The 13,221-nt window shown below is 43.2% G+C and overlaps 1 protein-coding gene across 7 annotated transcripts in view; it reads right to left on the bottom strand.

Annotated features, from left to right (window-relative positions):
* ZNF827 (zinc finger protein 827) overlaps window positions 1-13,221 on the bottom strand; it is a 169,169-nt gene that overhangs the window by 57,055 nt on the left and 98,893 nt on the right. For all 7 annotated transcript variants that reach the window (XR_009354147.1, XM_059176105.1, XM_059176119.1 and 4 more), the window contains exon 8: window positions 2,199-2,302. Coding sequence is in view for 6 of the 7 variants with exons in the window: in XM_059176105.1 (XP_059032088.1) it covers window positions 2,199-2,302 (104 nt within the window). In the remaining variant the exon portion in view is untranslated. The remainder of the gene's footprint in view (window positions 1-2,198; window positions 2,303-13,221) is intronic.

Genomic DNA, 13,221 nt, shown 5'->3' with positions numbered 1-13,221 from the left:
CATATGGGCTATAAATAGTCTCCCATTAGGTTTTGCCACCAAGTCACTTATTTAAAAAATTGTGGTTGGAAGAGCTTTTTGGATTTCAGAGTTGTGGGTAAGGGACTGGAGAGCTGCAGTAGGAATGCATTGGCTACTTAGTGCTATCCAGACTTGAAAGAGATGTTTGCTTGAAAATTCTTCCTATGTTCTTTTGTTAATTCAGATTGGTCTTCTCCACAACTAACCCAAATTATTGAGGCTTTTCCTTACAAAACATGTGTTCAGATTATGAGAGCTTTGTGATTATATGGCTGTCCTTGTCCTTTTTAATCGTTCTAATTTTGATTCCATTTCTAAAGCATTTTCACCTTGTTTGTTTTTTAAAAAGTCCCTTTTCAGTTGTCAGTTTTAGCAAAATATGAATATAGTCATTTTGCTTGTCCTCTGCCTGAAGGCTTTTTGAAGTATAGAGTGATTATCTCTCAGAAAAGTAGATTTACATTTCGAAAATCCCAGTTACGCTAACTTCCCACCCAAAACAAAAGTTAGCTTTTTAAGTGTGAGTTTATCTAATCTGTAATGCATCTGTCAAGCAAACCCCAGAAACCCCCTTTAGACGCAGTTAAACACACACTGATACCGCTCTTTGAGGGCGGCTTGTAACTTGACCAATAAACCCTTCTTAAAATATAGCCAAGCCAAACATTAAGGCAGCAATGAGAGCTTGCTTATACGTCACGGGATGCTGGCTGTATGGGTCACAGCACTCTGACGGCAGTTCCTAGGCAGATATTTTGATATTAGAAAGTCACAATCCATCACCTTAACAGAAGGGTGATAATTTGGGGACCAGGAAGATGGCTATTCAAAATGACACTGTGGGAAGTAAACAGTAGTTCAAAGAGCCCCTGTTTGAGAATGAAGACATCAACTAAGCAAAATTTCTTTCCACCTCTAGAACCAGATATTATGTAATGTGTTTTTGTGTAAGCATGTTCTTTATGGTGTTTGAATAGAAAAGTCCTGCAAAGCTAAAAAGCGTGTAGGTATCCGGACTCTTTGGGGATGAGAAGAAACGGATCTGTCGTCACAAGACTAAAATGTGACAAAGAGTTGCCTTTCCCCCCACTGTTTGTCACAAACCATTTCCAGTGACCTGTGATACCCCCAAGCCAATATTTCATAAGAGGCTACTTGGCTCTTTCTGAATTGCAAAATACTCAGATCTCCAGCCATCGGTGACACCAGGCTCCTTGGGTGTGTGGAGGACACTTGGACTTTATTCTCGCAGGGGTTCCTGGCCAACAGCCTTGCTGTGAGCTTCTCCTGAACTAGTAGCCTTGGTCTTCCACACTCTCCTGGACAAGTGAGTGGGTGGAGAGGCCATGGAGAGCTTCTGACATTCTCTCATGGCTGGAACTACAGTTACAACAGCAGGAAGTTTCCCGGCTGCTGCACTGGGGTTGGTGTGGGGGTGGGGGTGAGGGAACACTGGTGAGGAGTATGGGATACAGTGCGGTGGTTTTCTCTCATCTCATAATAACTCTGAACACACGCACAGCCCTGAGGGTTGGCCATGCTGCTGATAAGGGGACAGCAAACACATCTTGCCCTCTACCCTGGAAAGGAGAAATGAAAAAGGAAGAGCGGATAATAAATTAATTATGTATTGATGCTGAGATTGCAAAAAGGCGCATTAAATGGATATATGCAGATAGTCTGATTAAGAAGAGAGGTGGAATCCGGGGGGCAAGATTATCTTAATGAGCTGTGCTGCTTCCGTGGAAACCAAAGTGGTCTTTGTGGCCACCCACACCCCACCAGGGTCACGACCTTCCCTGCTGGCGATTAGTCTTGCCACTGCCCTCTTGCATCTTCCTGGCTGCCTGCCTGAAATACTAAAAGCGTGTAAAGCAAATTCTTTTCAGGTTATACTTCGCTATTTCAAAGAAAAGGAAATTTGCTACATGAAAGAAACATCAGCAGGTAAAGAACAATAAGTTCCTAAAAGGAAGAAGAAGCACTTTATTACGGCCTACACTTTATTTTAATAAACTTTTGCAGCTGTTTAAATTGAGTTTCTCCTCTTTTTTAAAAGCCTAGCTTCATATGAGTAACGTCCACATCTAGGCTGAAAGTAGCTGCACATTTACACATTTCAAAAAAGTCATTTTAAGCAACCAACAGCAGAAGCAAAGTCAATAATGTTTCCATACCTGGAGTTGATATTCTTCCGTGAAGCACAGATTCACTGGGTAGCAGGTCTTTTGAATTGGATGTGAATGGTGATTGTCTAAATGTATCTTCTGAAAAGAAAGGACTGGGGTAGGGGAGGGGGTGAAGTTTAGTAAATTAAAGTTATTTACATTACCCAGAGCATCTGGCCCCAAGTGCATTAAATCTACCCAAGTAGGCTAGATTTAATGCACACACACACATACACACACACATACATGTATTTACACACACACACAAACACATGAATGCAGGATAAGGTATTTTTTTAAATGGTGTTAAGAGAATATAAGAAGATTGTGCTTAAAATGGAGAAAGAGAAAAATCTATGACATCAGTCGAGCGCCATCTGTATATTCTGCTGGTTGGATTTATATTTAAGGTGACCATGTGAAACATCGTCTTTGAAACACTGTTAAACCCACAGTCAGGACAGCTGAGCCCTGAATTTTACTCTTGCTCTGTGTGTCCTGCCAGTATGTTGCGCCCAAATGAAGACCAACGGCCCGATTCAGAATCAGAAAGGCCTATTTGAGGTTCTTCCCAGAGGGGCGAGACATTTGCCCTGGCTCACCCACTTTCTGTCACCCAAGCCGTCAGGGCCAATAGCATGCATCAGAAGGACAGCAGGAGGCCTGAGTCAAGGGGCCATTGCACTGAAGGAGACAACTCACTCGTCCCCACAGAAGCTAAGACTGTGTCCTAGAAATGTCTCGGTTTGGAAGGAGCTAAGCCGGCTAACGGGGAGACCTTCATTTCCCATGAAACTGAGGCTCCTACCTGAGTGACTCTAAGTTTCCTGAGGGACTCAGCTAGAACGAGAATCAGGATGTCAGACACCCAGCCAGGGTCTTGCTCTACAACCACCGTGACTGCGAACACAAAGGCTCTGGATGTTTTCAATCAGAGGATCTTAACCCAATGGCAGCATCCGCCATCCATGCCTCTAAAGTAAACTGTACATGAGTATTGCGATCCCATGTGAGAAGACCCCCGTTATCAGTGAGGTCCGACCTGGAGAACAGAAAGCCCAATTTATTTACAACAGAGGAAATTTAACGGAGGGAACTGGTTCACAGGTGGTGGAAGGTCCACAGGGAGCAGTTATGAAGCCCAGAGCCACAAAGAACAGGAGCCACCACCACTCTGATGCTGGGGGGACAAAAGGAAGCGGTAAATGGAGCCTAAGGGCTGGGGACACCTGAGGGAGCCGGAGCTATGGAGGAGGGAGACGCAGCTCCTGCAGGAGACAGACGGAAAGGGCGTGCTCTTCCTTAAGCCCCACCCCCATCTCCCGCCAGGACTTCTGATTGGTGGAACCATCTGAGAAGCTAGGGAGAGGTAGATTGTAGGGATCTGGTCCCGGGCAAAACTGCCCATCAGGGGAAGGAAAAGATCTGAGGGCACACAAGACCAGGACTGCCATACTGGTGTTGCTTTTCTAAACGTGCCTCCAGGCTACAGTTGCTGTCATTAAATATTAAAAGGAAATATTAAAAATAAAAATGGGAGACATATATTTATTTTAAAAAACATAATTATGATTTTATAGGACTGTTAATTTTAATGCAACTTTGTGCAGCGTGCTTTTTAGTTATACCTTAAACATAAAACCATTTAAATAGGCTTAGGGAATGACCTGGCTATAGGCTAGTAGGTGAAGGGAAATGGGGAGACATTGTTTTATGCCAAAGAGCTCATCACTTGCAAGTAAAACAAAATACTAGAAAGGACAAGGCAATGCAGTACAGCGGCTAATGGCGTGTGCTTAAGCAGCTCTGAGTTCAAATTCCAGCTCTATGGCGTTTGGCTGTGTGGCCTTACACATAGGACTTGGCTTCTCTGAGCCTCCGTTTCTTGTCTATAACGTGGGATGATCATAGCATTCACAGCTCACAGAGAAGCTGTCAGCACTGAATAAGATGGTCCACAGAATATGCTTTCCCAGTGCCTGGCAAACACGAAGTGTCCAATAAATGTGAGCTACTTTTTATTTGTACCTCTGTCTAACTCAAAGAGGAGCATAAATGAACCAACTTTTCCTTACAAGTTGACTGAAAGTGTAGTTTTCTTGTATAAAGTGAATCAAGAAAAAGTCACTCTGAGTTGAAGAGCCTCTGACTTCTGGGTGATGAGGTTAATTTCCAACTCTTCCAGTAAGAAAACTGTTTATGATCAGAGGACCTTTAATGACTTAGACCATGGAGGATTGTGGGTCAAACCCAGAGTGTAAGGCTTCTTGATCCCTACCTCATTAGCTCAGGAGCTTCCAGACGAGGGGGTGGAGCTATCCTTGTGTCTGAGTGGATGGTTCACAAGGGGAACACCAGGACCTGGTCCCTGGGCACGGGATGAAGATCAGGCAATGGGCCTCCATGTTACTGGGACCCTGGCTATAAAAAGCACTGGAAATCTGAGAGTTTAGGGAAGCCCATGAACTCTTTGGTCAGAAATGTGGAGACTTCCCTCTGAGAGCATCACGAATCCCAAGAGGGGCCCCCTGACGGGCATCTCAAAATATTACCTATTTTGCCATGGAGAAATGTAGGTACTTCCCTCATTCCCTCGGTCTGACAGTAGCTATCTAGTGAGTGCCTAGGACATGCCAGGCCCTGCGAACATAATGGTCGGCCTAACCGGCTATGGCTGCAAATCTCAGGGAGCACAAAGACCTGTGTGAGGACATGAAAGGGAGCCGCATGGAGACTAATGCTGTGGAGGAGAGGGTACGCGGTGACCGTGGTGTTCTAGCCTAGCCAGGAAGGCCAGCCACGGCTTTCTTGCAGAAGCTGCAACTGAGCTGAGACCTGAAGGGAGGGTGGTCGGGATCCAAGAGGCTGGGGACATGTCCCCTGCACAGCCAGACAACACAGCCAGTCTGCGGATCTGGCAGAAGGCACACTCAGGAGGGACATGAGGCCAAAGCCTCGGGCATGCACACTGCGTGCAGGGATCATGACTTTGTCCCACCAGCAGCGGGAAGCCCTGTTGTACTTTAGGAAAGTGAGGGATGGACTAAGATTCAAGTTCCAGGAAGCTCTGGCAGGGGGCGGGGTGGTGGGGGCTTGCAGAAGACATGTCAGGTGGCCAGAGCAGTGGTCCATGTGGACATGGTGATGCTGGTGGTCAAAGGTTCAAACCAGCAATGACATGTGCAGAATGGATAACAGTGTAAGAGCTAGGGTAGGTAAAGACCACGGGTACATCTCAAACCAACCCTCAGGTTTCCAGGTGAACCAGGCCGAGGCTGCCGCACTAAACTCTGGGAAGAGCCTCCTAGGTTTCGCTAAGACATGGAAGAGGGTGAGCTCTGCACCCCACATGTTCTCTGGGACAGTGCAGATTTCCAGTGATGGGAGGAGAAAAGCCCTATTACCACCAAGCCACTCAGAAGAAATTGAGTTGAAAGGGAGACAATCACTGAGGGCAACAGCATTCCAAATAATCTTCTACCCCGGATGCAGCTTTATTCTGCATAGAACAGATAAGGTTTCTTGTGAGGGACAAGGAGTCACACTGAATACTAAAAAGGCACAAAAGGGCAAACAATGTTACGGGACAAGGAATCAATGAAGACACCTTCACAAATCAAGGCTGCCTAAGTGAGGTCTTATCCAGAAAGAGACGATATTAAGGTTAACAACAGAGAGCATGACTCTCGGGCCACATGCATAGCTGCAATGCTCTGCCCTTGTCTGCATTCATTCCGGGGGAGTGCCGTGGTTTGGCACACCGTTTTGCATCTGAAAGATCAGAGTCTGAATTCCATACTGGCCATTTAATAGTTAAGTGCCTTCTGGTCAAGTTGACAACCTCTCTAGCCTCAGGTTCATCACTGTAAAAAGCTTGAAATATGCCTTCTTTCTAAGGGTGCTGTAAGGGTTAAGGAAGGTGTTTCTGGGTCAAGTTCTTAGCACCTAGTACTTGCTCAATAAAATGTAGCAACTGGTGCATATATTGCTACTAAGTATCTGGCACTGTTCTAAAGTACTCTGTGTACTTCAAGGGCACTTAATCCTCACAAGAGCCCTGCTACCATTATTATTATCCCTATTTTAGGGATGAAGAGATGCAAGCACAGAGAAGTGAGGTGATTGCCCATGCCCATGAACTGAGCCCCTGAGCCCAGATTTGAATACAGGCAGGTTGGCATCATGGTCTGCACCCTTACCCACTAAGCTATGCTGCCTTTCCTGTGATCCCTTAACATCCAGGCAGCTCATGGACAGTAGAGACCACAGATAGTCCTTGCAAACAGAGAAAGAAGAAGGAGGGCTGAAGGGGGGATCCGGCAGCCATTTCAAAATTATTTAGTCTTTATGTCCCTGTAGAAGATATGCCCCAATTTTCCAAAACTTCTGCAACCCTGAGGTCAGTCTGCAATCCCAAACATTCCCCACTGCCCACATCCACTGCTTTTGAGAGCAATCTCATCCCCGTTATGAAGCTTAAATGAAGAAGTCAGAGTAACGAGAAGCCTCTATTTCAGCACAGATACGAAACTCCTGGTGGCACTATGGCTACACAGCCATATTAATGTCTATTAATCTCGCAGCCACCAAGATTGGCATCTATGTTTAGGAAGTGGAGGAGAGATAACCAAACTTGGGAGTATGCCCTACATAGCAGGTGCTTGCTCTTAATGGGATTAGATCTCCAATGACATTGGTCATCTTCAACTCTGCCCATGTTCTGAAGACAGAAGACACTGCACTTGCAATTTCGCGCCAGGCGATGTGATTTTCAGGGTGCCCAGATGGTATTCCTTAAGCTCCTTGTCTTCTCTCATGCCTCATGCGTCTGTGAAGTGCAGAACCCACCGCTCTTAGCAGAAGCAGCCCAGGTCTGCAATGGACAAAGCCGGCACTGCGTTCATGCGGCAGGGTTGGACAGTGGTGGGAGAAGTGGGTGGAGAGGGGAGCTCCAGGACATGCCCGGCACAGAACAAACCCGGTCTGCCTCTCCTCAGGGAGAACAAGAACGGAAATACAGACTTTCTGATAATGCTCGACTTCAAAGCACATTGGTTACTGTCCTCCAACTAGTCACTTAGTCAGTTCCCAGTTCCTCCAGAAATGCAGCCAGCTTGTGACTGCTGCATGGCTCTCGCTTCCTGACTCCCCAGCTGCCTAAATTTTAGTCATTTCACTCTGAAAAAGCCTCTCCAACAGAGAGTGAGCTGAAGAAGAGGAAAAAGGGAAAAACTGTCTCAAAGTGATTTATTTCCAGTTAACATTTGTGGTAAAAAAGTAGCTAACGGAAGAGGTTGAAACTAAAAGGCAATAGGAGAGGGGATCACCTGTCCTCATCTAACAAAATCCCCACCTGCCACAGTATATTGCCTTTGGCCCCAGACAAAGACCCCAGAACCTTAGTTCATGCACATAAATGTTCAGAAGCAGCATCTGGATGCCGCCTGTGTAGACTCCCCCATTACTTTTCTTGCCTTTTGCTACTTATAAAAGACAAAAAGTTTATCTATTCAAGTCTCTTTTCTGGATGTAAGTGCAATGGACCTTGAATGCATATTTTCATTTTTCTCTTGCAGAAAATCTAAGGGTTACAATACGGGGGAGCACCGCTGTCACTGTGGCTGGACAATTCCAGGCATCAGACCGCATGAATCGTAGGGTCAACAGCATGAGGCTGGGAGAGGAAAGATTTACAATAAATAATAAAACAGTTCGTAAAAGATTATGGCTGTAAATAGTGATACATTTTGCTAAGTGCCAATTGTGGCACAAATATTTCCACCTTTAACATCTGAGTGCCAACTGGGAGCTGTGTTTCATGCAGAACAGAAGTCCATCAACTTAAAAACCACCCCTCCCTGTGCACCAGCATTGAAACCAACACGTTACAGGAATTATTGTGTTGATGACAATAGCAAAATAAAACAAGAAGGAAAAGGGAAAGCAGAAAATGGATATAGTATATAAGAGAAAGTTGGGAAAAGTACTGTATTTTTTTTTTAAGATTTTATTTATTTATTTGAGAAAGATAGTGAGAGAGAGCACGAGTCAGGGGGGCAGATGGAGAGGGAGAAGCAGAGATCATGACCTGAGCTGAAGGCAGACGTTTAACCAACTCAGCCACCCAGGTGCCCCAGGAAAAAGTGCTATAAATAATGACACAATTATTTCAAAGGAGCAATGGAAAGCAAATATGTATTTTTTCCCCCTTCTAAAAGACAATTATAACGCTTAGGACTGAACTTGGGAATGACCAGGAGAAAAGAAAGATTAAACAAGGGAAAGAGACTGCTCTGTAGTGAGTTTTCACTCAGAACCCGTAAGGATCTATATACTTCAGGGTAGAATGAAATTCTATTAGTGTAACAGTTTCAGACATATCATGCGGAAGTGATACTCTGACTTCATTTGCACATGTACAAACTTTTTCCTTAATGAATAAAAAACATGGTGTATTTTCAAGTTAAAGTACTTGATGGGCTATTCAGCTATGTCTCATGCAACATACGAGGTCCTCAGGATTTACGTCCAAAAGAATCTGGGTTAAGTTTTGTTCTGTTTTGTTTTGTTTTAAGGAAATTTTAAGAATAAGTGATCTGACTCAGATAATTCTGAGAAGCTACATATTGTGAAAGGTTTTGTGGGGCTCAACGTCTTCTCTCTCTAGCAGCTACCCACTCCCCAGCAGACCCCAGTCCCTGGGCCACCTCACCAGATGGCCTTGTTTACATGGCTTGTCTCTTCTCTACAGCCCCAGCTATTAATTTAAGTCAGTAAAATAGGAGCTTTCTGTACGGATATATCCTGTTTTGTTTTATTTTTAAATATTTTATTTATTTATTTAACAGAGAGAGAGAAAGAGAGAAATCACAAGTAGGCAGAGAGGCAGGCAGAGAGAGGGGGAAGCAGGCTCCCTGCTGAGCAAAGAGCCCAATGTGGGGCTCGATCCCAGGACCCTGAGATCATGACCTGAGCTGAAGGCAGAGGTTTAACCCACTGAGCCAACCAGGTGCACCATATCCTGGTATTTTTAAGACTCAAATTCCATATATTAATCTAAAACCACTGAACTGGTCTTTTTAAAACTCTGACCTCTGAATCACTTCAACCTTGAGACACACCTCAGGAGTGACAAACAGTATTAACATCTTGAAGTGAGCAGGAGACACTGGCTGTAAAAACAATCTTGCATGTCTCCAGAAGCCTCCAGAAAGACAGGCAAGAGAACAAAGTGATTCCAAGTATAAATCTTACTCTCATTCAAGGACTTTCTGTCTGTGTGGAATATATATGTGACAGATTGAAATGGATACAGGTAACTTCCACATGGTATCTCCATGCATAGATAATGACACGAAAGGAAATGACAACAAACTGGAAATGTTTTCTTTGAACAAAACCTAGATCTGGCTAACAAAAACAGAAGACCGCCCTTGTGGAAGAACGAAAAACATTGTTTATTTTTTTTTTTAAAGCTTTTCCCACATATTAAATATAAAAGATGGGATTATTCGAAGATACAGAATAGGGGTACTAGTCGGATTAGCTTGTACTATCTTCTCAACATTTCCTCAAGTACTTTAAGGTCAGAAGAAACTTTCTGAGAAACTGAAGTAGGTTGTGTGAAAATATGCCCACAACTGAACAACAAAACATCACCACACTTTCTTTTTGATTTTTCAGTTTTTATAAAAGGTCAGTAACATTATTTCATTTTCAACTTGATTTTCATACTTACTGCAAGAATTTTTAGGAAGTACTTATTTTTTTTATCTCAAATACCACTGGCCTTGATTAATTTCTTTGCTAATAATTTATAATAAATAATAGATGCTTAATATATTTTATATATTTGCATATCTATGTGTTTTATAACATTTATAATGATTGTATTTGAAATACATTAAATCCCCAGTTCTACAGATCTCTGTAGAAAAATTTTTAGTACTGGGCTACCTGGGTGGCTCAATCAGTTAAGCATCGGTCTTCTACTCAAGTCATGATCCCAGGGTTCTAGGATCGAGCCCTGTGTCGGGCTCCCTGCACTTAGTGGGGAGCCTACTTCTCCCTCTTCCTCTGCCCCTCTCCCCTACTTATGCTCTTTTTCTCAAATAGATAAATAAAATCTTGAAGTAAAAAAAAATTAAAACACTTTTTTTTTTAAGAAGATTTTTTTTAGTACTTTACAAAACCCTAGCTAGGTCATTTTGCTACAGTATAACAATTGCTCTGTCACCTTGGACTGTATGTGGTCCTCCCAACTTCCAGCTTGGGCCCTCAATTTCATTTTGGTTGGGAGATTAGCTGCTGCTTCTCACATGGGCCCAGATATTAACATTTTAGGTATAGCAGTCAGTGCCAATTTTCCTAGGAAGTTCTAGCAGTCTGTTAAAAAGGTAATCATCTATAATGAAAGAAAACCATTTTAATGGCGTTCACCAACACTGCCCTTCTCTTTGCAACACCATAGAAATATGGACCCCCTATTCTTGAATGATTTTAATGCATTTATTTTAATAAAAGAATTTGAACATGGGGGTGGGGACGAGTGCTCAGGACTAAAACTCATTGCAAGCCTTTGACCCGAAGACAACTGTGGCCATCCAAAACAGCAAGTTCCCTACTCAGGCTTGAGAGGGACATAATAGAGGAGAACACCTACAACCCCCGTGGGCAGGCTTCAAAACCTGGCTGTTGATCATGTTGGATGCACACATTTTCAGAGAAAGGAGGACTGTACTGAATAAAACGTGAATTAATCACTACACACTGGCAGACTTCAGCCAGGACGTTTATCTACAAATTGAGGCTGGCACGACAGACTCAGTGGGTTTCTAAATGGGGCTTGTGGGCAGATGGAGAGCCAAGGTCATTCGACTACTCATATGGGCACCAGATTTTCATCTTTAATTTTCAGAGTTGACAAGAAAGCTAAGTTGTGTCTCCTCCTCCTCGTCCATTGATATGACCGCACACTTGGCTGGTACCGATCAAACAGAACTTTCTCAGCAATTAAAAACACTCAAATGTGTTGTTGATTCTGTACGATGTACAATGGCATTGTGGAAAATATTCTTATTTCTTAGAGGTATACATCAAAGAATCTGAGAATGAATGTTATGATGTCTAGGGTGTGATTTAAATATGTATTTTCAAATATTTTATTTATTTGAGAGAGTGAGAGAGCACAAGCAGGGGGAGCAGCAGAAGGAGAGGAAGAAGCAGGCCCCCCGTTGAGCAGCAAGTCCCATGGAGGACTTGATCCTAGGACCCTGGGATCATGACCCGAGCTGAAGGCAGATGCTTAACTATCTGAGCCACCCAGGCACCCTGGGATGCGACTTAAATTGGAGGGAAGAAAAGGTTCATGAAGTAAAGTGTGGCAAATGTTTTCTCAGTGGGTGATGGGAATGTGGTGGTTTATTTCATTATTCTTTCTGCTCTGTTTTGAAATTTTTGATAATAAAAAAAAATCAATAACAACAATCAAAGGAAAATTTCAACCCAGACAAACCATCAAAGAGAAGAATAAATGGCAATAAAAGAAAATATACAAAAGAACAAACACAAATGCCTCCCTGTGAACAAAATGCTTGACAGCACTAAGAATCAATAAATAAAAAGACTGTAACTATAAAATAGAATTTATAACCTCCAATCGGTGAAAAAAAAATTTAAATGATAAAGCCTAAGACCTTTAAAATATTTTCTCTCTCTACCTCTTCTTAGCTTCTGGTAGAATTACAGATTCAACTTTTTTGAAAGTCCATTAGACAAATCATGCAAAAGCCTGAAAACTGAATGCTTTTTTGAAATCCATTTACCCCCAGTTTGTTTATATTAGCAACAGCTTAGGAAAACCAAACCAAACCAAACTCTTGATATCCACTAACAGGGGACTGATTCAATACATTATGACATGTGCAAACACTGAATACTATGTAAACATTAAAAGAATAATACTGAGTTATGTTTACTGGTACGGAAAAAGTTCTTAGGATATTGCTAGGTGAAAAGAGAAGTCTGCAAAACGGTATATACAGCTGGATCCAGTTTTTACAAGAAAGTATACGTATACAAACAGACAGAGATTCAGCCAGGAGCTACACTACCAACTTAGCCGAGGCGGTCTCTATGTAGCAGCATTGATTATAAATGATTATTTTTTCTTCTTTATGTTTTCCTCCAATAAAAGTTCTTTTTAAAACTTAAAAAAAGACTCAGTTTTACAGTGTAGGATTCTTCATTGTTAAAGAGACTCTTAGTTTTTTTAAAGAGTAAGCCGAGGGACGATATAATGGAAGGCAGTGTTAAGACCCAGGTGGGCACAACTGTTTGTAAATCAGGATTCCACCAGGATCAGGCAACTTTAGGTGGAGGAAGGCCAAAAGCTATAGAAGGGAGAGGCCGTTGAAAATATCAGAGAACATCAGAGCATCTTACGAAGAAATATATATTGGTAATGTCTTTTAAATTTTCTTCTTTCAACAGCACAAATGCCTTCTATTTCGGGTTGTCTCAGAAGCAGGCCAGTCTGTACAAGCTAACACCAAGTTTTCAAGGAACAATTCCTGCTGCTGTAGCTCGAGCATTCATCCACTGTGGGGCCATGAAACTTCTCAGGACAAGGAGCACAATGCCAGGCCTTGTGGAGGGCTGCTGCGGTGGTGAGGCCAGACCCAGGGAGCCGGAGCCAACCGCAGACCACGGAAGTGAACCTGCACGTCCGGATCCACGAAATGTCAGCTTGTGAGGGACCTGGATCTCCCACGGGACTTGGACTTTAAGCATAAACAAGGACAACAGGCTTTCTGCTCAGGTGAGCCAAGAACAGATGAACTCAGTCTTCCCTGCACTGATCTAAGACTCTGTCCTATGGAAGCTGTGAGTAACGCTGGTGAAATGTGGATGCTCTCTGGTCTGCATCACCCAAGAGGGCTTTTTACCCCTCAATAGAGGCCAACCCTTCTATATCTGATATGCTCCTAGTGACAACCACGGAGACACTCTTGCGAGAAAATCCCAGATAGGA

Source organism: Mustela lutreola, chromosome 1 (genome assembly GCF_030435805.1).
Source record: "Mustela lutreola isolate mMusLut2 chromosome 1, mMusLut2.pri, whole genome shotgun sequence".
Classification (NCBI taxonomy): domain Eukaryota; kingdom Metazoa; phylum Chordata; class Mammalia; order Carnivora; family Mustelidae; genus Mustela; species Mustela lutreola.
This window is presented reverse-complemented; position numbering and strand designations above follow the sequence as displayed.